Source organism: Mus musculus, chromosome 13 (assembly GCF_000001635.26).
Source record: "Mus musculus strain C57BL/6J chromosome 13, GRCm38.p6 C57BL/6J".
Taxonomy (NCBI): Eukaryota; Metazoa; Chordata; class Mammalia; order Rodentia; family Muridae; genus Mus; species Mus musculus.
This window is the reverse complement of record NC_000079.6, coordinates 83,563,482-83,589,073: the sequence shown is the minus strand read 5'-3', so window position 1 is coordinate 83,589,073 and position 25,592 is coordinate 83,563,482. Positions and strand designations below refer to the sequence as shown.

Sequence of the window (25,592 nt, the reverse complement as noted above, 5' to 3'; positions counted from 1 at the left end):
CTTAGTTTAAAACATAACTTCCAAGATGTTTTCATGGGGGTACTCAGAAGACAGTCCCTCCTCATCTTAGCTTTCAGTATTGTTTCATTGACTGATGGATGAGACATGGTCTCTATGTATCCCATGTTGGCACTGGGCCCTCTTTTCAGCCTCTCAATTGCTAGGGTTACAGGTGTGTATCACCACAAACTGTTTCTTCTAATAACTTGTATAAGCCTTTATTTCCTAAAGTATTCTTATATCACAGAGTTGATTGCTTAGAATCTGTCTTTCTTGCTGCTTTTTAATTCTGTAAGATCCCAGAGCAGCCTTCACACAACAAACTTGTGAGTACATAATGACTAGCTGTTGAATATATATTGCAGAATAGGAATACTCTATTTAAAAAACTTTGACTTCCTCACTATAATTTTCTGTAAAAAGTAGAAACTTTCTTTACTTGCCTTTTGTTAATTTAACCTCTTAAAGATGAGAGATTCTGGATATAAAGAAAGCAATTATAATATTTTGAAATTTACCCTATGGAAAGCAGAGAATGTCCAGAACAGGATACATATGTATAGATGCTCCAGACTTCAAGAAAAGTTCAATGGAAAGTATTTTTGAATCTGTGCCTGGATGATGCATCATGAGGGGCGGAGAAGTGTGAAGATAGAAGTTTATTTTTATAGTTGCAGGCACAGAGAGAAAAAGGAAGATCGAAAGATGGGGTGGAAGGAGATGACTCAGTCCATAAATTGCCCACTGTGCAAACATAAGAACCTAAGTTTGGGTCCCCAGCATCCACTTCAAGGCAGATATGGTGCTCATTTATGACCAGGGCTAGAGGTTGAGGGTACAGTCAAGTGGATCTCCAGAGCTTACTGGCCAGACAGCCTAACTAACCACTGAGCTACAGGTTCAGTGAGAGATCCTGTCTTAAGAAAATGAGGTGAAGAGGGACAGAAGAAGACAAAAAAAGAGCCTCTGCATGCATACATATACATACACATACACATACACATACACACACACACACACACACACACACACACACACACACACACACACACACACACACATTACACATATACATACAAACACACATTTCTGCCTACCTCCCCATACATTGAGGCGTCTCAGCATTTGGGATGATTATGTTTATCAGCCAAATATTCTTTGCACCATCTGATGAGTTCTGACTTTTTAAAAAAATGTGTTTCCTCCTTTTTTAAAAAAAGATTTATTTATTTACTTATTTAATGTGTATGGATACACTGTAGCTCTCTTCAGACACACCCAAAGAAGCCATTGGATCCCATTATAGATGGTTGTTAGCCACCACATGGTTGCTGGGAATTGAACTCAGGATCTCTGAAAGAACAGTTAGTGCTCTTAACCACCGAGCTATTTCTCCAGCCCCAAGTTCTGACTTTTAAGACACATCTATTTGTGCATTTGAGGATGGTTGACTGTAACTGGCTGAAGAAACACACTGAAAAAAAGAACTAATTAATGGCAGCTAAGTGCGGAAAAAGTCTGTAGAAGTCACTTTCTGCTCCCAAGCAACACTTTTAACATGGGTTTAGGTGAAAACACAAGGCATGCTAGTTAGATCTGCATGTAACGTGAATATGGAGAGCAGAGCTAAGAAGAAGTGTCAGAGTCTTAGCTTCTGTCAACATTAAGAAGTTGAGTCATGAATGAGCTGATCAAACAGGCGATTTTGAAATTTGCACTCACAATATTTTTTAAAACAAACTTTCTAAACCTAAAAAATATGGTAGATGGTTTGGGGGAAAGGATCTAAGTTTAAGATGTTCTACAGTGGGAATAAATTATCTTTACAGCTCCTTCTGTTAGTCGGGGTAATCTTTGGTGATGATGTCAGGTGTCATAAGTTATATTGTAGAAAGATGTAGACAGAATTAGACCATTGATAAGATGACAGAGAAACTGACGAGGGGTCTGAGAATAATTCTAGGGGGAGCCATTGAAGAAGGAATTTGCTGCTTTTAACCTTCCATACTCAGAATGTTAACAGTCATACAGTAGTCATTTTCCCAGGTCTGAAGCTTCATGCACATGATGAGATGTGTGTATTATGTCTTACTCTAGAATGTATTCTAGTGTATAATGAATATCATCCACTCAAGGAAAAGAAAACCTGATAGCAAGAGAGAATAGTGGAGCGCATCTTACTGCCTTTATTTTGGAACTTGCTCTACAGCTGGATGTTGGGGTCAACAGAACATGTTTCTAAGGTAACAAGGAACTTGCCCTACAGCTCTTTCTATAGCTTTTACACCTTCAACATCTATGGCTAGATGGTATTGACTTTTAGGTAGCAAAGAATATGAATAATTAGTAATAAAGTTCAAAGCACGTACCCTCTCTTACAATTTTACACTATGTAATAATATCTTAGGATTTAGTAAATCAATTTCATCAATTTATCACAATTATCACTTATAAATTGCATATACCGAGAAGTAAAACGTCATTGTGATTTTTGTGGTTAGGACCCATTCACTTGTGTTAACACTACCCACATATGTTTTTTAAAGGGTCTCAACTGCATCACAGCTTTCCTTGAAAGCTGGAACCCTCTTCTATTCATCATTTTAATTTAAAGTCCAAAAATAATAACTGACTAAATATTTATTGCATGAATGGACAGATGAATGGAGAAATTGTGCATGCTCTATAGAGTGGAAGTTTCAAAATAAACTCTTGTGTATGTTAAGACTAAGTTAAAAGAAAGCTACCATCAACCGGAGACATGTTCACATAGGTGTTCTATGCTTTTGTCATTTTGACTGATAGTAAAAATATACATCCCATGAAGTTGAGCTGAAGAGAAAAACTTAGTGGTGTCATAACCTGTTTGAGTTTGTATTTAACATTAAAGCATATTGTAATTGTCTTAGGCAGGAACACTGGCTCTGGTATGTTCTTTAGGATGGTCAAAGACTTTCTACTAAGCTGTTTTACAACACTCAATTGTATCTCCAAAGACTGTAGTTGTTAGCCTGTCATCCCCCCTTTTCAAATGAATACTATATATACAGAGGTAAATGGCCTTATGTAAAGCTATACAACTAGTCCCTAGATGAGCCAGAAATATATCTTTTCCACACACAATGCATGTTTCTCTAGTCAGCATGCTTTCCTTCTTGTAAGTTACTAAGCCCTGAGCAGACGCTTCCATGGCTCAGGTACAGGCCAGTGTTAGCTGAGGTGTACATTGACTTTTTTTGTTTGCTTTTGTAGCCACCTGACCCTTTTCCCGAGAACAGCACCCTAAGGGAGAGCATTAATTCAGGTAAAGGTAGCTTTTAGGGTTAAAGAAAATAAAATAATGCTACCAAGATTCATTTGAGAGCCAGTGGTTTCTATTTCCACCAACAAACCAGGGATGCTTTTGTGTGGTTCTGTAGCCCCGGCTACCCTTAGACAGACACTCAAGCCATTCCCACGAAAGCTGGTGAGAACCACACACAGGCATGAGTAGTCACGGATTATTTCTGTATTTATAGATGTTTCAGTTTCCCAAAATGGGAAGTACTTTGGCTGGCAGCAGACACAGGTCTGCTCACAGCGAGAATAAAAAGAATGGAACTCCGATTTCCACACAGACATTGCTACACAGGCAGTTCCAACAGCACATTTTAAAACCCCAGCACAGGATTTTCTGTGTAGTTGCTTTGGAGGAAGGGAAATTAGTTTGGCTTACTGGGTCACAAAAGGGTATTTTGGAATCCGTTTTCCTCAATACCCTTGCTCCATATTCTTTACATTCCTAGCCACCCCTGAAGAACCTACCTCTGTATTAACAATGGGAATCCCTGTACCCTACTGGAAAAAAATCTAAAGAAATTAAGGTGACGAGCCTTCCAAACAGTAGCTACTACACCACTAAGAACACGAAGACCAAACCCTTGAAGATTTCAGACTACCTTTAAGAGAAGCCTCGTTAATTTTGTTTAGAGTCTGAAACCACAGTATTTGAGGCCTAATTCTAAAGAAATGGTTTTGTATTCAATGAATAGAGGGGTGTGATTCTTAACCCATCCACCCTCTCCCATTCTATTTTCCCTCCTCCTGCCTTCTCCTCATTTTCTCTCTTCCTCTCCTTTTCTCTCTTCCTCCCTCCCCTCTCTTCCTCCCTTTTCTCTCCTTCTCTCCCTTCCCCTCCCTCTATCTCCCTCTCTACCACTCTTTCTCTCCCTCCCTCTTTCCTATTCTTTTTCTTTCTCCCTGCCTCCCTCTCCCTCTCTCTCTCTCCCTCTCCCTTACCCATCTCTGTGTCTTTCTTTTTCTGTCTCTTTATTCTTGTCTTCTATTTTCCCAGAACTGGCATAAAACCAGGTTTCTGTAGATGGTTAAGCAATCTACCCCTGAGTGACTGGATCCTAAAGCCATAATTTTAATCCATAAAGTAATTGTCATTTGTTTTAAAATATGTTGGAACTAATACACCCAACTAACTCTGTTTTCAATGTTCTTCCATTCTGTCACACCTAGAATTACAAACATAACTTCTTTATTTGAAAGTATTTAAAACCTCAGTCTCGTTATTACCCCTCGGTCACCAAGATGATCTCCAGTTTTCTAAGTTGAGGCAGATGAGGGAGTAAGGAGTGACAGGAGGAGCAGCTCCTGGAGACAATGTGCTCTGTAATAATCCATGAGCCACTAGGTCTTCCCATGTGTTTAAAGGGTTAGGGATAGAGTCAAGAGTCTGTAACAACAATCTCTAATTGTAAAAAGGGAAATGGCCTTCTAAATGCTCCAGGATGCCTCCCTTGTTCCTGTCAGTAAGCAATGGCACAACTGTTCTGAGTATTCCTCTTCAGTTTTCTTTTGTATAATTCAGTCTGTCATTAGAAAGGCTATGAGCGCTAGGCCTGATGATTACTCTCAGTGGGAGGAGGCCGTGCCACTACAGAGTGGTGTTCTAGACAAGCGCTCCTTTATACAATGAAGGGGCTTGCCATCCTAAATGAAAGGCTCTTTAAAGAGCAGTGAGGGGCTCTTTTAAGCAGACTGCTACCATGTGCTTGTAACCCTCCAGCACAACTTGCGACCAAGAGACAGCAGTGTGTTCTGCTGCAAAGGAAACCATTGTCCTCCTTAGCCTCCAGCAAACTGAGCCATGTTTCAGTGAAATACAGGAGCATTTCCACAGGATGTGCAAGCAGTGCTCCCTAACTTTCTCAACACAATACACTTGTTAAAATGAGGGCCTCAGAGAATAGAACTCTATCAGCCTCTTACCCTAAGTCAACATACACAATTTCTAAACAAAAATTTAAACCGTGTGCTTTGCATGGTATTTTGAGGGTGGATAATAAATAGGAGATTGTATCACAGACAAGGGAGTGTCCATTGAAGAGTTTGGGCTTTAAAAGTTGTTTCTGTGGATTTCTGATAATTGGATTACGTAAGGACAGGGGAAGCCAGTGTCCATCATTTAGTTTGTCAAGGTTTAAGAGTGGCCTTTGCAAAACCTGGTAATGCTTTACATTTTAAGAGAATTCTATCCTGTGACATTTTAAACACACTTGTATGGGCTCTTCAGGTCTGATTGGCTGCTTTCCTTCTTTCTTTCTTTCTTTCTTTCTTTCTTTCTTTCTTTCTTTCTTTCTTTCTTTCTTTCTTCCTTCCTTCCTTCCTTCCTTCCTTCCTTCCTTTCTTTCTTTCTTTCTTTCTTTCTTTCTTTCTTTCTTTCTTTCTTTCTTTCTTTCTTTCTTTCTTTCTCTCTCTTTCTCTCTCTTTCTCTCTCTCTCTCTCTTTCTTTCTTTCTTTCTTTCTTTCTTTCTTTCTTTCTCTCTTTCTCCCTTTCTTCCTTTCTTCCTTTCTTTCTCTCTTTCTTTTCTTCTTTCTTTCTTTTTTATCACACTAATACAATTTATTTTAAAATATACAATTCATTATTGACATTTTTCAAGTCAACAAAATAACTTATAATAGTTAAATGCCTCTTAAATGTACGTGATACCTTCTGAAACTAAAAGTAATATGCACTCAACCAATTTTAAAAATCTATTTGGGATATTAAACATGATAGAAGTAGAAGAAAATAGCTCACTTCTCTTGTAAGTACAGTCTCTACCGTGGTTACAGGCTGCTCCTCTGCACCTTCATCTACTAAATATACTAATTTCATGTGGAGAAGATAAAACAAATTAGTATCTGGAAGTCCAAAGCATGTTTACTAGTTCAACATGGTCAAAATATACCTAAGTTAAAGGTCAAAGAATCCTACATTCCCTGCTGAGCTAACTCAGGAAGCACATTTGTCTACGCTTTCCTGTCATAACAGGAAGAGAGTAACTTCTTCCTTCCCACAGTGGCTTCAGTTTTAGCTCCCAACTCCAATATTTTCTCCCTCAGGGCCTTCCAAATCAATCCTTGCAAGACAGAAGGCAGGAGGCTGCCTCAGCTGTAGTTTCCAAACAGTTACATTTGTTGAAATGTTATTTAAATGTTAGTGATTTCTTAAGCTAAACTGTTCCAATTTAAAATTAAAAGTCGAATTTCCAAACATCTAAATTGGTTTCTCTTATTCCCATTAATGGTCTAACATATTTCAAGAGAAACACAAGTACACACTGCAAATGGGGAATTTTTAATCCTCCATTTAATTATGTTATTTATTTTATTTTTTATACTTGCTATTATGTTTGGAAAAAAATATATAGTTTCCAAATGTTTTTCAAAAAGTATAATGGGTTATAAACTTTAGAATAATGCTTTCACCATAAGTTTGAAAGTATTCCATTTTAAATGAATAACATAATGCAAAAGGGAGTTTTGACTGCAAAGGGCAAGGTTTGAAAACATTTACCAGTGTTTCTTTTAATTCAGTGTATGGAAAACTTTCTTACTTTATGTGGTCTACTTGTAATGTTCATATCCCTACTGTTGGTCCTCAGTAAAGCTACTTCACATGTGATGTGTGCTTGTGCATTTGAAGGGGAAAATGTTGTGAGCACATGTTCACAGAGCCAAACAGGGCATTTTCTGTCTGTTTTCTACAAACAATGTTGGAAGTTTTGAGATACAGGAAAATATCCTTACCAATTTTAGGTTGTTTATCTTTGAATAGAAATTATGTCAGAATCATAAATTAGAACAGAGCCAATAACATAACCTGAGCATGTAGAGAAAGCACTTATTTCTTTAATGAAGAACAGTTAGCCCTTTCTACAAGTTTTAACCTCTCTTGGATTTCCTATCAGAGGAAACCTAATGAATGTGTTTAACAGTTGGGGCAATTCTTTTCTGGCACAGGGAGCAGATTTAGCTAACATAATTAGAAAAAAGAACACCCCTATGGGATGGATATGTGTGTGCTGTGTGTTAACTCCATGATTCAGAGACCATTTGTCAATAATTTTTCTAATTGCTAAAACAAAATGAACTGGCATCCTTTTAATCACACACAAGCACCCTGACAACTCCACGTTACATTTTCTTTTTACTAATATAATTTCCAAAGTATAACAAACACCATTTTCTCTACTTCTGGTTTTCCTTGCTAATCTCTTCAATAATAAATAATTTCAAATCTAATCAAAGACTTTCCATCAGGACTTTAAGACTAGTTAGTAAAAGAATGAAGATGCAGAGGGGAGCTGTCCATTAGATATTCCCAGCATTGAATCAACTCTGAGCAATATGTGTCTTAACAACACTAGGATACTCCCATATTTCATTTATATAGAATGACCTGAACATGATTTTTGTACAAGTTCAGGGAAAATTATAATCTGTTAAAATATGTTATTAAGGAAAAAAATAAAATGACCAACATTATGAGGTTATATACAAACTTATTTCGACTAAGACAGAAAACTCATTTTTTTTTTTCCATTGAATCTCTTATTCTCCAGATCTGTAGCAGGGTCAAGATTCCTCCATCAAAAAAGGTAGCTCAGTGGTACTGTCTCAGCTAAAACTGGCATGTAGGAACATTCTGATTCTGGCGACGCGGAAGGAAGTGCCTTTGACAATGGGCCTGCAGAACTCTGCTCTCCATGGCAGGTGACAGAACTCACCAAGAGCTTATTTTGTCAAAGCAACTAATTTGCATTTCTCAAATATCTAGTCTTCTACATTTGAAGACTGAATTGGTCACAACTTCATCAAACTTTATTTAAGTAATTAGATATTATCTCCAAATTTAGAATTGTGACCGGCCCTTTTTTATGTGTTCAAATTCTGGATACTATCTTGAAGGGAAGTTGCACTGAAAATACCTGTGTAACTTGAGCTAAAATGTAAAGAACTGAATATAGGTAAAAGGAAGCTTTTTTTGAGTCATCTGAGGGAATTGTAATTTTTTTTATTCTTTAGTTCAGCACAAAATAATCAGATTTAGCTGATAAAGCCTCAGGGTATACAAACTATTAGAGATGACATCTATAGTGAACACACTTCTGCAGACCTCCCCTTAGTTGTTACATGCGAAGAAACATCTAGAAACCCAAGAGGAAGGAATGCTAGAAAATTTAATTGCTATGAACTCTGAATTATTTTAATTTGTAAGAGGATTCTCTTGACTAAAAGGGGAATGTTACTGATTGTCTTTAATTTGTGTTCAAGTTATCACATTGATAATTATGTAGAATTTTCTTTGTGGGCAAAAAACAAATAGCCAGATCTGAAGGAACAAAGGAATGCTACAGGCATATATATGTATAGGTGCAGGTGTAGGTCTAGGTGTAGGCTTAGGTGTAGGTACAAGTGTAGGTGTAGATGCAGGTGTAGGTGTAGGTATAGAAAGTGTATGTGCTGTTTTAGGTCCTAGATCCTAAGTGTACTACCTGCAAATACGTCCTTCTTGTAGTTATTCATTTATTTAGATGTTGTTTTGTATCAAGTTGATGAATATATTGGAATTTAATTATCTTAGCTGTTTCAAAGTAGGGAAGATGAAAAATTCAGTACAAACATCTGAGCGAATAGGTTTAGGATTACTTAGCATTCTGAATATATATACATATATATATATCTTCCTGATCGAACAGGCTTCTAATTATATCTTGTTTATAAAATTGAAACATATAATAAACCAATTAAAAGTCCAATTGTTTCAAGCACTAACTAAAGAATGTGTAAAACATGAAAAAGGCCAAGACTCTATGATTGCCTAATCCTTAAGGGTCAAGGATAAACAAGGAAACAAGAAGATGGAGAGACTGGAGATTGAAATATTAGTTACCATAAGCTTGGAGGTAGAAGTGATAAAATGATGAAAAGTATTTTAAAAATAATTTGGTCAGTAACATACATTTGAAAACAATCCCACATGCACAGGACCTAGGACTCTCTTTCCAACCTCCCTGTCGCAAGGCGTGCATTGCTCATGTCTCGTGTGTGCTCTTCCTTCCCTGCCCACAGGCCACCCTTTCTGCAGCAGCACTGTTCTGGATGATGATTCTCAGCAAGGGAGCTTCTTTGTGTTCCTGCTCTACTCTGTGCCACCCCCTCCTGACATTCTTTTATGGTAGAACTCCTCAAAGTGAAAGGCCAACAACTTTTGCTAGAAATCACAGTGACTATAAGATACAATGGCTCCAAGAGTGTGGTTTGCAACTGGAGAAGCTGATCTGGGCATTCACTGAGCACTTACATCCTGGGCACTTCATATACATGGCTTCATATCTTAGCACTGTAATGGGCATGTGTGTGTGTGTGTGTGTGTGTGTGTGTGTGTGTGTGTGTGTGTGACTATTTTTAATCTTCACTCTACCAATGAGGTTCAGAGAGGTTAAATAAGTTGCTGAAGAGTTATACTGTTTTAGTGTAGTGTAATGTACTACAGTATGTATTAAGCCAAGGTAACATATAGAGCTGGAACTATAAATAGGTTTATATATCTCTAAAAAGTGAACTCTTATCTATCTCTTATGGGTTCCAATAGGAAACGACTGGAAAAGGAGATGAAGTAAATTCTAGGTCTTTTAGCCATTAAATTATGCTAGGTGCAGCATATCATCATTGAAAGAAGCATGTTTTTGTTTTGAAAAGGAGTAATTTGAGACTAGACTAGATCTTTGGCATTTTTTTACCCTTTGCTGTAAGATCTTGACCAGTTACTCTTAAGTGAAGCAGACTCTCTAAGCGTTTTAGGATGTTGTTCAACACGATGTGGAGTCTTTTATAACTCTAAAGCCACACACCAGGCTCAAATCTTAAGTGTGTTCTGAATCTTCAGCCAAGCTTTTTTCTATCTCAAGCCTTGGAAACTCTGTTTCCTCTAGAATGCTGTGGTTCCCATATTTTTACCTGCTTGGCGAGGTCATTCTCCAAGCTTGAGTGGTAAATACAGCACCCCCTGGCTGTTCTTTCATAGTGCTTTGATAGTTTCATTCTCAGGCCATAAATGACATTTTTGTTCTGTATTTCCATAGTTCTTGTCTATTTCAGTCCACCAGAAGTCTATAAATTGTGGTCCACTAGACAATTGTAATGCATATTTGTTTTGTCAGTAAAGCTTTCTTACTGAATATAGATACATATCTACTGTCTCTGGCTGCATCCAGAGCACCTATGAAGAGCTCCACAGCTGAGTCAGACACCACAATGCAAACAGTATTTGCTACCTGGTGGTTTACAGAACACTTCGCTCATCCATGAATGAGACTGCTATTCACTAGGAAGGATTTTCTTTTGGGCAGGGTACAGTCAAATAATACTTGTTGATTTAATAAATAAATAACCTCTAACTATAAAATAGAATCCTATTTTAAGGATTAAATGGAATAATTTACATGCCATCATTGGAAAATAGTTGGTAATGACTTTCAACAAGCTGTCTGAGTGTATCTGTAAGATAAAATGACAATTCCTGAGTTTGTTGTACATATTAACTTAAACTTAATGAAGACTAAAAAATTGGCTTTATAAAAGTAGAAACTGAAAAAATGTAAAGTAAAAATATGTGAAATTTTATCTGTATTACACTACTTTATGTTTCTAATGGAGCTTTAGCCATTGTTTCCTTGTTATAAACGAGACAATGAAGGTAGAACTGTGTATAAATGACTATTCTGTCTTCAGATGAGTTATCTTTCTGAAACACAATGTGTTAATAACTTCTATGCTATTTCGGGGCTTACTTTGGGTTAGCATTTCTTTTTCGTCATAGGCCCACATTATTCTGTATGTGGTCAAATACACAAATGCAAAGGCAGAAAAAAAAAACTGTGTTCACTGCTTCCAAGAAGAAACGGCAGCTAGCCTCTGTGTGAGGTCCTACTAGGCCACCCCAGTCGGGCAGCTTCAGAAAGAGCTAAGCTGCTGACATTCCTCTTTTCAACATGTGAACACATAATTTAAAGGATGCCCAGGTTAGGAGCTCCCCCACACACTCGCTGGTTTTGATTATCAGAAGTGACCTATATACTTCATTCTCTTATCCAAGTGGTTCTTTGGACCATTTGCACAGAAAATGAGAGGTAAGCAAGACAAACATTATCATAAATGACAGCTCTTTAAAATAGTCAATAGTCATCTTGGACAACCACTGAAGCATAGCTTCAACCACAGTAATATTATTGTTACTAATTTTCTTCAATGGTATTGAATTAAAAAGCCTACTGTACACACAGACTGAGAAAAATAATAAATTGGCTCTACATCCTATATAATAAAGGAAATGATCCTTAGTACTTTTTAAAAGGTCAACATAAGCTGAATTTAAATACTTTCTCCACTTCTTAAAATTATTGTGACCTTTTAATACAGGTAAGAGTATCTACAAGCATAGATCAAGACAACTACATGCAAACTTTTAAACTTGCTCTCTCAAGAGTATGATGTGACAAATCTTGTATCTCTATAGATGCTTTGTTTCCTTAAAAAGCACAGCAAAGTCCACACAATTCAACCCCCATAGTTTTTCTTCTGTTTTTATAAGTAAAAAAAAAGATATAATGAATCTCACGAAGCTAAAAAATAGATTAATATTAAATTAGAAATGATAATTCATCTATTTTTATACCCCAACCCAAAAAGATTGTTTCCAACAGCAATGCCCCCATAGGCAATGTAAGTGATGTTCAATATTTCAGTCTTAATTTAAGATCCCAGCTATACATGAATGAAAATAGTGGAATCCCTCATGAATCTTATATTTTTCATCCTTTAACTCAAAATTAAGCTCAAAGCAATTCAAGTCCTGTGAAATACACTCATTTCTGAAAACGTATAATCTTAAAAAACAAAACCAGGCAAATCTTAGTTCTTAAAAGCTCACTGGCTTTTTGTAAAGAGCCATCAGTAAACATAATGAAACAAACAACAATTCCTATTCATTCTAATTTATGAGTGTGAAAGCATTTGTGTTTTAAATGGAATCTATTCTCATGTCACACAAGGGTAAGCAGGGACTAAATAGAAGGTGAGTGTCTTTATTTTGGAGACTTAGAGTGTGGGGAACTATTTCCAAAGCTATATTTAATATTCTGGACCATAAATAGGTTAGAGTGGGAGTCTGTCCTCTCTTAGGGCCAAGGAACAGGTTCCATTGTCTGCATGCCACTGTGTGTACCCAGGTAGACTGATTCCTTTTAAGGATCGACACCTGATATTCAACAGAAAGATGTGTCTAAACCTGCTAGTCACCCTCACATAGCCAGACTACTCTTTCCAGAATAAAGACAGTGACTCAGACTGTAGGAACTCATAATGCATAATGGAGGTTCATAGCACAGGATGGAACATTTGATATTTGAAGTCTTCAAAACTGGTTCTGTCTTACAGACATTATCACTGGAGGTGTAGAAAAGAAAAGATAGTACCAGGTTTATAAAATTCAGGAATAAGAGAAAACACATGTTAACAGGAAGTTCTTCTCTCTATGTTTTACACAACTGCTAGCTCATGTAAAAGTTCTGCTGTTGTCAGGAGAGTCTGGAAATGTTTGGCTTTACTTCAAACTCTCCTTTGTGATGAGAAGAAAGCTGGCCCCTTCTCAGAGAGAGGATATTTAAGCTATATTATAAACTTTTAAGTGGATGACCACAAAAGGCCCAGTTCCCATGCATGTAAGCCTATCTTTGTTTGATGATGCGTGCAGTGTAGCAATTCTACGCTTATTAACTCCTAATTATTAAGCTATTCATGTCATACAAATACAGCTTCCACTTAAAGGTCTCGAGGCAGTGGAAAGTGAGGAATCAGGAATCTTTAAAACATATTTCTAACAGTTAAAGTTCTCTTCCCTGCTGTGTCCCAAAGAGATGAAAATCAACAGTTAAACTGGATACATTGAGCTCACAGAGTCCAGCATGATTTTAGTGCCTTGAACGTATGTGTGGAACAGATATGAAGGGATGTGCCACACTCACCTGTCTGTTACGCTCATCCATTATCCTCGTAATCTGAATCTTTTTTCTCCCCATAGTCCCCGTGTTTCTTCTCTCTCTCGTCCCTGAAATTATGTATTTTTTCCTTCCTTTTCTTTCTCTTTCCTGTTTCCTTCAAACACGTTTCCTTCTTCAGCACGCGCACAGCTCAGTTCCCAAATCCCTGCATTCGTTCCTGCTGAACAAAAACGAAACATTAAACAATTCTTCCGCAGCAAGCCAGTTTCCTAGGTTCATCAGGGAAATAAACTTCACAAAACAATAAAATGAGTAAAAATAACTCTTTCTCAGAGCACATGGCACATCGCACACTGGAGCTTACTGCACAGGGCACTTTGCTTTTATAATTAAAATAACTTATAAGTAATTTAAGAAGTCATTTAAATGATGAAAACTGTGTTTTAAAACCCAACACTTGAAATGAACTGTATTTTTGTAAAGAGCTTCTTAATATGTTTTAATGAAATTAGGTGACAATTTTCACCCTTCTGTTATGAAAAATTACCCAAATCAGAGAGTTAATGAACCTTTATATACCTGTGTATGCTAAGTAGGGCATCTAATTCATTTCTGAATGGAAAACAATCTCGTGTTTTGACAGCAGAGGTGATAACGCCCCTAGTTATGCAAATAAGATGGACGATTATGGAAGTGCTCTTTGATATATGTAAATGTCAACTAATTTAAAACTAAATCCTTTAATCTTATTTTACGAAGATCACTGCCAGGGAGCACAGGAAAAGTAATATGGGGTGTTTCCTCTTATGTTTAAGCATCGCTTAGCAGTGAGAGCACTTCCTCCTGAAGCTCTTAAACTCTTCATTAGAACAATCCTCGCGAATGACGGTCACTGGTAAGAAATACGTGGTGCAAAAAAGCTAAGGTTATTATCTCATTTGTAACTATATGCTTTTTAATAATAGACCACAGCCCTCTAAATTTAAATGTTTAAAAGAGACATATCATATCTCCTTAGGGAGTCAGACACAAAATTACAGAACCTTGATATTATATACCAGAGAGCTCTAGGTCATGAATTAAAATTAAAATAATGATTATCAATTACATGGCAAACCCATAGAGCACAGAATATTAAAAGTCTATATTTTACTCTGTTTAAAATTATATCTAAAAATATTTGCACATAATGAAAGTGAATTGCTATGAATTGGAACTTAACTAGGTAGGAAGCCTTCCACAGGCTTGTTTCATTTGCAAGCAGCGGCTTCAATTATTTTGTCTCTCTTATGTCAGAGGATATAACTACTTCACACACTGCTCAGAATTTCCCTCTTGACTCGGGTTAGTCTCTGACAGTGGACCTGAAAAATTCCCACATGTATTATGTAACGCTAAGCCACTGTCCTGACTACTTAATAGATTATTTGGCTCTAGTTCAAGGTTCTTGGAACAGAAAAAGCTGTTAGATACTTGGTCTGACCTTCAGCTGACTTTCAATTTCTTTATTCTTTGTTACCTTGAGTAAATTTTTAAAAATATAAGTTTAGGTAATTGTCTAATTGCAGAGGTTATTATGATATAATTAGTTCTGGTGGATTAAGCACTGCTTAATCACTAAGACTATCCACTCTCCTTTACCCAATGTCCTTCTCCTAAACTGCAGCTCAGTTTGGCCTCACGGCATCCACGTGTGAGTTTCACCATGATTACGACGTGCTTGTCAAAGATTACGACTCCAGCCACAGTTTTCAATGTTAGCAGCAGTCTCAAAGTTTTTAAGTTATATGAACAACACACACTAAGACACTCACAAGGCAAAGACACTACTATAAAGACACCAAGATCATATAGATAAAGAATTTGCAAAGCACACACATGATGTATCCAACATTGTTAAATAGTCTACCCATTTAGTCTTAGAAATGGTCTTAAACAGCATACAAGTGGGAATCTTTTCTGCATTTACTATAGTCTTACCCAAGAAGCAAGCAGCAGCCCAGACTTGTATTTCCCATGCATTTGTAATACCCCAATGAGACAAGAAGGCTTTCTCCACCACAAAAAACAAACAAACAAACAAACAAAAACAATCCATGAATCTCAAGTCAAAGTATATGGGAGCATCTTCCCTTCCTTTCTCTTAGCTGAGACCTGTGGCACTATCGGCTTACCGGACTATGCCTGCCTAAGCGCTTACTCACTTTGGGTGGAAGGTCAGGGTGAACAGATTAGAGCATAGTGGCTCAGCAGGGAGGAGGTCACTGTCTACAGACCTTGATTCAAAATACTTGTAACAAAGCAAGTAGGGAGACACCCCTGAAGAAGAGTATCGTTAGAGAACAAGAGCTCCTGGCCTCTGAAAGCAAAGGAGCCCCTTCAATCACCATCTGGCATTTTTGAACTTTGAAACCAGACACTGTGCTTAGAAGAAGCCAAGGAAAGTGTTTGTTTTTTTAATTCTTAAAACACAATGAGGAAAAAAAATTTAGAACTACATATGCAAATATATTAGCATGCATGTATGTGCAAATATGAACACACACATGAAATGATCCCTGGAAATATCATTGAAAATAGTCTCCGCTTTGAAATATGGCCAGGTAGTGGAGAGAGATGGAAATTTAAACCTAATTCGACTTTTATTTTGTTTTCCGCACAAGGACAATGCTCAATTCAGTAACTGAAGTGTTGCCTCCTGAAATTCATAAAATGTAGACTTGTATAAAGTCCACACAAATAGAATAGCAACAGATCAATGGTGTCCTCACATTTCAAGGCCATCAGGAAAAATGCAAAGAATTAGGAAGGTCACCACCGGTGCATAACTTTTGCTTAATTTCTGCTTTTTAGTATAAATATTTATTAACCTAATTTTTATACATAAACTATACTCTATGGTTTGTTTCAAGTATTATTTTCAGGAGGGCTAGAGAAAGAGATTATTATTACTGTAGTAACCTATTCGGTGGTTTTGCAGGCATGTGAAAGAAAAGATTATTAGTAATTAAACTACATATAGTAGTGCTCAGTCAGACTGAGAACTTTCATTATGTACAATCAACCACAGGCTTCGTCTGGATACTACAGTTCTCACATGAAGGAACCATTCTTGGAAAATGACAGCTACATGTAAACAATCAAAACTTTGAACACGAAGGGAAGAAAAAGAACACTGTACGGAGTTAGAGTCGTCTGCACTTTTTCTTCCTTTGCCAACTTAAATAAAAAACTAAAGTCAGTCTGCTGACTAAAAGGGGAACTTCAGTATGGCAGGCTTCTGTTCACTTTGAGTTTGGCATAAGCCGACAGACAGACGAAGGCAAAGTGTTCTGAGACCTGCTCAGAGAAGAATGTCTTGGGGACAGCTAAAGACCATTCTCCTGAGGGATCCCTCATTTACAAACAAGCGAGTTTGATTGACACACACCTCCCCTCCCTTCCTCCTCCCACTCTTTCTGGCCCTCCTTCCCTTCAGCAAATCCCTCCTAGTAACAGAAGAATCTTGACAGAATGGCAGGAAACACGCACAGACTGGCCAGGGAAGGATATGATGTCAGCAACCGCGAACAATAAAAGGTGTAAAGGTGCTTCCTTCCCTAAACTGCTCCACAAGTGTAAAATGGGAACCAAAACTCTCCACTTCCTTCTCTGAGTAGAGCAGGCTGAGTGTGCTCGGCAGCACACCCCACACACAGGCCCTGGAGTGCTGGTTCAGATAAAGGGCAGCGAGGAAAAGGCAGATGGGAGGCACACATTTTCTCATTTCTGTCTTCCAAACACCTGAGAAAAGGCCATTCTGGTTCTGGGTTAATGGTTTGTTATGATCACCTTAAGGTGTAAATATGAGAAATTAAACAGACCCGAAATGGACTTGGGTGAAACAGCAGAAACCGCTCCCTCATCATCTACCATGCCTTACCAAAAATTACATTATCCAGAAAATGGCACCATATATACTGAATTTACTTTCTGAAGCAAATGAAGATTTCTGTACAAAGAAAACAAGTGAATTATAACTTCTGGGAGAGAACTTAATCATGACAGCAGTAAACAAATATTTGTTAGTCATATACATCGATTACATATTTCATCTCACATTGCAAAGAAAAGATCGAGTAGTGAGGAAATAATTCTTGTTATCGGGGCCCTTGGGGCTCCTTAAAATTTCAATTATAAATCAAAGTAACTAATGAAAACTTTCAGTCGATGGTGAAACTATTTTCATCTCGTCACCGACGCTTGGCTCCTCTCACATGGTAATGGAAGTCTACCCTAAAGTTTCTGGAAGAAAACCACATAGCAACGAGGTCTGAGTCCTCCACAAATTTCAATCGTCTTCCCACAACACTTTGATTTAGAAATTAAACATAACCTCCAGTTACATGTTTTGATCGTAGATTGAGACTCCCATGCCACATTAAAAGATGTGGGAAGAAATTAATTCTCTGCTGCTAAAATTACCTTTGTAAGGCATGTATTTTGTTTCAATGAGCACAGGACAGTCACTTAAATAAAAACAGCCCAAAGAGGTTTAAGCATTAGAATGTATAATGCCAATCTGCAAGGAGAGAATTATTTCTTTTATCTGGATTGGCAAATAATGTTTCCTCTGGCTCACATTTGCATCATCATGAGCATCCTCAGAAAACCTTGTTTTGTTAAACTCAAGCCTGCAAATTAGGTATACTGTATCACCCAAGAAATAGTATTATTAAATAAATGAAAGTCCCATGTACAGCCAAAGGCCAAAGTGATATGTGCCCTGTCTCTGAATGCCTGTGTTTGTCACCGAGTCAAGTGATTCAGCTATTCACTACCTTTCAAGGGAAAGCTTTGCTCATTACTTGCATTTAGATGCATTAAACTTTCTACTTTATGGTTTGTTTGAAAGACATATGAGGCGTGCAATTATGCTTTGGTTAAAAAGAACTAGCAGAACATACCTATTTTCCCTTAAGAGCTTCAAATGAAATAACCCAATTATTATTCTTAGCAGTGCTTGCCTGTGTGATGAGAAATAGTTTCCTGGTCTTGAAAAATCACATTTTCATTTTTCTCTAAGTTTATCATATATTTTTACAGAATAGAGTGCATTCGGCTTCTAAGTCACATAGCTGAGGCTCATCCTGAGAACATAAAAGGGCTAGTCCCTTTCTCTAGATAAATACCGCTGTGAAGAGCATTTCCCAATTGATTGAGTTTAGTACCAATATGATAGATCCTGAATAACCTTCAAGTCTCAGTACCCTAGTGTTATACAGGCAAAAAGCAAATAGAATTGCTTAAAAAATTCTTACTCCATTGTCCTTCTTCCTACCACAGGGCATTTGCATATGCAATTCCTTCTGTCTGGAATGTTTTCTCCCTTCTGTGTGCTCAACTTCTTCCTTCTGTCTCAGAAGCACTTCCCCTAGACAATTCTCAAAGCTCTAAGTCCCTCTCCTTTATAGCACTCACCATGGGGTGGGGGGAATCAAATGCCTCTAGTGCCAGGATCTATCCTGGCATCAATCAGGTAAACAGTGGGACTAATAATTACCAGTTGGTTAACTGAACACTTTTTGTCAAGGCTTGAATATCTCATCTTAGGTATTTATTAGCTATTTTTAATAATTAGTACTAAGGACTTTTTTTTCTCACATTTTGCTTATACAGAAACAACTTGGTAACCTAGGTTAATCCTTTACCATGGTATACAGTATCTTGTTGGTAGAATAAAAATAATCCACACAGAAGTGAAAGCTGAATGAGTCTGTGCATTAAGAAATGGGTACTTCAGGTAACTGTAGCCTGATGATCAAACCTCTCACTTAGACTTTTGGTTTCCTACCTGAAACTGGAAACATGTTTGCATTTGAAAGACAGATGGTTATAGCCTCATTACATATGATACTACAGGAATGGTACCGTGTATGGTGGTGCCAGGAATGTGGATTGCCTACACTTGTATGTTGGCTTTCATGTATACGTTATGGAGTAAAGTTAGTAACGATGTCATCCCTATATAGACAACATGGAGACCTCACTTACATTGTTAACAATAAGCATTAGATGAAGGAACATGTCATACAAATTAAGGACTTTCTCATAAGTACCAGCTAGAGAAGAGCTTCAGGCTGCAAGAGAAGAAATGACTAGGGAAATACATCAATTTCCCAGTGACCACAGCTGCTGGAAACTCTATGTGAGTGTTTCTAGTCCTACTTTAGTATCTTTCCCCAAGGACAAAAGGAGATGAAATGTATGTCAGAAATATAATAAGGCTAAAATGGAGCTCATTTTGAAAACCCTTGCAATTAATTTAATAAGTGGGCTTAACCTGCCACTGTCTTTTAAATAAATCACTGTATTTACACAACTCGAGAATTTAGGAGCAACATACCTCCAGACAACTGCACAGCATTACAAACAATTTGACAAACATAAGGAATCACAGATTCCCTGTCACAGTTACCCATGCCATAGTCTGCCTTGGACATTTTCCCCCCACTGTAGTTAAAACGGCATCCTGCATTCTCCAAGCCAAAATAAACTCCAAATGGTCTAAATGTGTCAAAAGCCTCATACTCCTCAACGGCACGACAGATTTCAGGATTTCTATATCAGGCTATATAGATGATGCAGGCTTCTATCACGTCTTTGTTCTTATAAACGCACCCAGCCCTTGCCGCTACACGTTTGCTGGGACCAGTTAGGGCAGTGTAAGGTTTCCCATGAAGGTAAAGCTGGTTTGTATTTAGCACAAAGCGAGAGCTACTATGGATCATCACACATGAGGTTCTGTGTTCCAGCTGTAACCACTGATAAGCACATGCAGTTGGAGTGTTTGCTGCTGTTACTGAACAAAGCAAGTGGAGCACTATGCTTTCCCAGCAGCAAGCCTGAATTGTCAGCTTCCCAAGTAAGGTCAGCTCGAAGTGACACACATTGCTAACGTACAGTTTTGTCTTATTAGGGTAAAAATAAAATTCCAAAGCGTATTATGTTCTTTTAAAAAATTATTTTTCTCAGTCTTTAGCCTAGTATATTTAATGCTTAAGATGGAAATACCCTATAAATGTTTTCTTCTTGTGAGCTTGTATGTTAGGCACACTTTTCAGATTTATTGGTATTCGTGTGTGTGTGTGTGTGTGTGTGTCCGTGTAGCATGTGGAAGAACACAAGTTTGTCTTTTAGAAGATGCAGATAAAACAGTGAGTGCATTTTAAAACACCTGAGTAACCTCGTCAGTAAATAACCAGTAAATAATAGACATGAGTGGTTAACAAGATATTCTAAGTGAAGATCATATTCCCTTACGTTAAATAATCAAAATTATGTCCTTAAAATAATTTGCTATTCCTGTTACTTACTTTCTCAAATTGTTCAGCACTTAAAGATGACCTTACAAAGGGAAGTCACACTATTTTTTAGTGCATGTTCTTGTTGTTAAGTACTTGTTAAATCATCTGGTATTTAAACTGAATGTCACCTAATTTTAATTTGTAATTAAACCTTAGACAATTGTTAAAGTTTACAGGCTAATATGTATGGTTTTCAAACTTCCATAAAGGTCCTGTAAAATATAGATGATATTTGTGGTAATATTATATATCGCTCAATGTGGAATTTAGTGATTCATCAATTTTTCTCTGTCTCTTCATCTCCTTTACAGCATTCTAATCAACTTAATTAAGGTCTGGCTCATCTGAAGTGCCCGATGACAATTTGTTTAACTGTACCCCACTGTGGTCTTCTATTAAATCTGATCTTCTGACAGCAATCATTAAATGATCCCAACTGGCCCCAATTAAGCCACATGGCTCACGGGCTTCCTAACAGCCAAGCTCTGTTTCATTTACACATTGTTCTTTACCATGGTTTATTTTCTTAAAGCCAATTAAGTATGTGTCTTATCAAGTGGAACTAAATTTCTGTGTGTAAGTTGGCTCAAGATGGAGTGTGTGGATTGACTTTGCAGTCCCACTGTTGCAGGACCACACAGGGCTTGCAAACCCAACCTCCCTTGGTGTGATAGCGCTAATGACAAAGACATTTTGAGATTACTTACTTGTGCTGAAGATGGCTCTCCATTCACATTCTCAAAATAATATCCATCTTTATACAAGTCTAACTAATATTAACCAATTATAGCTTTTCACTTGCATCTGTATTTGCAAGTTGGGACTGACTCTATTTTTAATCATTTAAAAGCATTTAAAAGTAGCAAATTTTACTGTTTTTTTTTTTTAAGCAATAGCAATCACTTCTGAAGTTAACCTCCCCTACCCTTAATTTCTTCTCTAATTTTTTTCACAAATGCTCAGTGTAAGCCTCGTACTGACGTTCCCAGGCAGTAGCAGGTAGCCTCAGGAATTAGAGCTCATTGGCTGTGTATTACCCCAGGGAAATAGCTGATTAAAAACAGCCTCCCGAGGAGAGCAGTGCCTAGTCACATTTGGCTCTGTTAACATCTGGCTCATCTTATCTAAACTCCTGATGCCTATATGGAAATCGACCTCTGGCTTTGGTTTGAAGAACTGCAGTTTATCTAGAGCCCCTTACATGACATGTTGAGGCAGAAAACATTTAAATGAATCCCAATACTACTGATGTTTGACGCAGGCACTGAAGACCTTAATCAATTACCTTGACTAATTTCCCATGATTATACACAAACACACTGCGTTTTTGTATCTGTTCTAATTATAGCTCTCACTGATCATCTGTTGGTATTTGATACAAGCTATCTGTCACAGCTATCAGAGCAGATGGAGTAGAACATTTCTGTTCATCTGAATCATACATTAAACATTGACAGTAGGACAGAAAGCTGAAAAGGCTGTTATACATCTTCTAGGATGTTAACCTCGATGAACACGTCTTGTTTTCATTACCTGACTGATAATGTAATATTGAAGAGGAAAAAGAATATAATGAACAACAAAATTTCTAACATTCCAACGTATTTGTCAACACCTAGAGAAACACTTACTTCCAATGTCTTTATAACATTGGCCTTTCTACCTCATCATCCTCTCAGATAACTCGCTTCCCTCAAAGAGGAACATTCAAAATGTCTGCTGCAACATGCTGTTCATGTAGAAAGTACTAGTCAGATTTACAAGTGACTGACTTAAAATGTGGAAGAAATGTTCTGAAATCTCAGTAAAGCAAAGCAGACGCTGGGATGTTGTATTATGAAATATTCCTCACTGTATTATAGTAATCTCCAATAAGATTTGATGTTAATTTTAGAGCATGTGTCTGCTAAAAAGGGCAAACCCTGCAACAGATTTAGTACAAAGAAGCTGAAAATATCCTGTGGAAAAAAAATCTGTAGCAAAATCAACCAGCTCCAATCCTGCCATTACTCAGCACTGCAGTGACGTGCGGATGTTTGTAGTGGTTTGAGGAGCCAGCAGGGGTGGAAACTTGACGTACTCGACTCCAACATGATTGCAATTGAACCTCATCAAAGTAAGAGCTCATAATTTGTCACAGAAAACAGCCAATTAACATATGTTAGAAAAAGGCTTCATAAAGATAATATATGATTAAAGACCCAGCACAGCTGTTGAAACTCAAAACTATGCATTTAAAAAAGAAATCTCAGCCCAAGCTTCCGTATGGTTAAACTGATAATGGCTACTATGATTTTTTTTTTTCCCAAGTAGAAAAATATAATTACAGTGCTTCTTATAAGTTTGGGGTTGTGGCAAGGGAGAACTGGGTACCGTGGCGGTATTTACCACGCCTTACTCAGTTCTATAAATAGTTGGAGCCCTTGCCAGCACTCTGTAGTTACTTTGTTATAGAGCTATTTTAAAACACAGACCTTCATTGTGAGCTAAATGGCCTTCAGGATGCACTTTGTAGTCAGTGCATTCCTCTCCCAACTGTATCCTTCCTTTATCTGTGCAAGACTCCAGGACAACCAGACTCTCCACACTGCAAAACATGCCAGGGCTGTGTAGCACACAGATTTAGCACTAGAGAATGCTTGTCAGGGATAGGGGGATCAGGCAAGGGTGGCAGCAAACTTCAGAAATGAGATTAAGGTGCAGCAGGCCTCTTCCAGGAGGATGGAGTTCCAGCTCTCAGCCATCGATTTGGGGAAGGCTCATCGCTGTCACACATTTAGTACACTCTGATAGCAAATTTTAAACGAGGCTTGAGCTTGGATTATATTTAAAAACAAAATCAAATTCTAGCTTCATTGTCATCTTGCATGGGCCAAACTCATGGCTCTTAAAAATATAGAAAAATGTCTGTTTGTTAGTCAGAGAGAGAGAGAGAGAGAGAGAGAGAGAGAGAGAGAGAGAGAGAGATGAATCATGATAGCTCAATGCCAGAGACATCACTGGGAATGCAACAGAGAAGCTTATACACTCCAGCAACAAGTGTCAATACAGGAGCTCAAACAAACACTGATGATTTAGGTAGTGAACCTCTATGGAGAAAATGCTATAGAACAGCAGGCCAGGGGTGAGTTGTTACAGAAGCAAGGAGGTGGGCATTTACTTAACAGCCTAATAGGGTAGTGTGACTTTAGAAGACACCAGGAAGATGTAAACCACCTGTAGAGACGGGTTAGGACAACGAACACTCCTATCCTCTCCTGTCACAGTCCTGAGTTTGGCAAACTCAGTTAAATGACAGTACCCTAACCTCTGATATTCTCACCCGAAAAGTGGAAATAATAATGCAGTTGTTCTATTACGTAAAATACAGCGATGCTCATTTGTAAAAATTCACTTGAATAAAATTCAATTTAATAAATTTGTTGTTTAAACTTCTTTTTTATCATAATGGTATATAATCTTTGAAGCTTTCACAAAACAATGTGAAGTCAAAGGCCTCTAAATTGGCACCAATTGAATTTAACGATACATCTTTCTTCAATATACAGTTATTTTGTGAAAATACTGTCGATTGGTTGAAATTGTACCTGGGCGCATCGTTCATTTTTCAGTTGTGGATAGCACCATGACTGCCTGACAATATACTCAAGATTACAACAAATTCAAATTCCAGTATTGTATAAAGACCTGTTTCTCTTTGTGTATAAATACTCTTTTTTTTTTTTTTGGTGTGTGGGGGTGGGGTTTCGAGACAGGGCTCTCTGTACAGCCCTGGCTGTCCTGGGACTCACTTTGTAGACCAGGCTGACCTCGAACTCAGAAATCCGCCTGTCTCTGCCTCTCGAGTGCTGGGGTACATCACTGGTGTAACTCAGTCATTTGCTCAGTTGGTTCATTCTCTCTCTCAAAAGACCTAACATGATACAATCAGCAGCTCTGATTGTGATCTCAGTATTATGTGAAAATCTCAGTGCTTTCTGTATTTGAAACGCTCATGTATCTACGTGTAGTCCGTCTAATGAGAGGTGTTACATAGCCTAAAGCCAAACAGATTAATTTCCAACTGAAAATGAAAAGACAAATTGAATTATCCACTATTTTTTAAATTGATGCATTTTTATAGAAAAAAACAAATTGAAAAATTATGTCTATAAGTATGAAGTTAGAGTAAAAGACATATGATTCAGTTTAATTTAAAAAATTGTGACACAGAGATGACCCAAAAAGAACTATATAATTTTAAGCGATGGAGATAAAATTTTCCTTTACAGTGTAGTGTCAAAGAAAGTAAAGTATACATTTTTTACTGTTCCCTTTTTCTCAATTTTTAGAAATAGTTGTACAAACTTGATCCTTTATAATAAGCCACTTTCTTCTTTTTTTTTTTTTATCTCATTAACACAATGAGTTTCAAAGTAAGTTATACGATTTGCCATGTGGCCTAAATTAATACTTCTTTATAAAGTTAAGGGTTCTAAAGAAGAACCACAAGCTTAGAATTATTTAAGAGACAGAACTGTGTTTTTTTCTCCCGCCCATCTTTATCCTTACTGCTAACCGATATTTTACATTGCATGTTCTCCTCTCTTCCCTATGTACTAAGACGCCCTTTATGCTGTACCTACATGGTCCTCCAAAACCTTGTCATGACTGCGGACTAAACAAGGCGTTTCTGCAAAAAGCGTTTCTTCTCCACTGTGGCAACTCCACTCCAGGTTTTCTCATTTCATCACCTTCCTTTATATTCTTTTGCACATAAAACTGAGGGGATATGGCAAGTTAAGCTGTCAAAGAACTAGGAATAGAGGTGTCCTCAGAAAAGCAGAATGCTTCCTCTATAATATCCAGGCGGGGTAAGGTAAGTGCACTGCAGAGGAAAGACGCCTGGGCCAGAGCTGAGCTGAGACTCCTGGAGCCCAAGGCCTGG

At 37.6% G+C, this 25,592-nt stretch overlaps 1 protein-coding gene across 34 annotated transcripts in view, besides 1 other annotated feature; it reads right to left on the bottom strand.

The window, feature by feature from the left end:
- Mef2c (myocyte enhancer factor 2C) overlaps nucleotides 1–25,592 on the bottom strand; it is a 163,063-nt gene that overhangs the window by 78,006 nt on the left and 59,465 nt on the right. For 17 of the 34 annotated variants that reach the window (NM_001347564.1, NM_001347571.1, NM_001170537.1 and 14 more), the window contains one exon: nucleotides 13,344–13,536. In NM_001347564.1, coding sequence (NP_001334493.1) covers nucleotides 13,344–13,397 — 54 coding nt within the window. In that variant the 5' untranslated portion in view covers nucleotides 13,398–13,536. Of the gene's footprint in view, nucleotides 1–13,343; nucleotides 13,540–15,299; nucleotides 15,468–25,592 lie in introns of those variants that run through there. The other 17 variants (XM_006517123.3, NM_001347572.1, XM_017315405.2 and 14 more) reach the window with 2 other exon arrangements.
- Nucleotides 16,589–17,207: an enhancer, noted in NCBI's record as "VISTA enhancer mm1175". NCBI's record gives its function as "enhancer in: blood vessels[4/5]" and the evidence as "EXISTENCE:transgenic organism evidence [ECO:0001131][PMID:17130149]".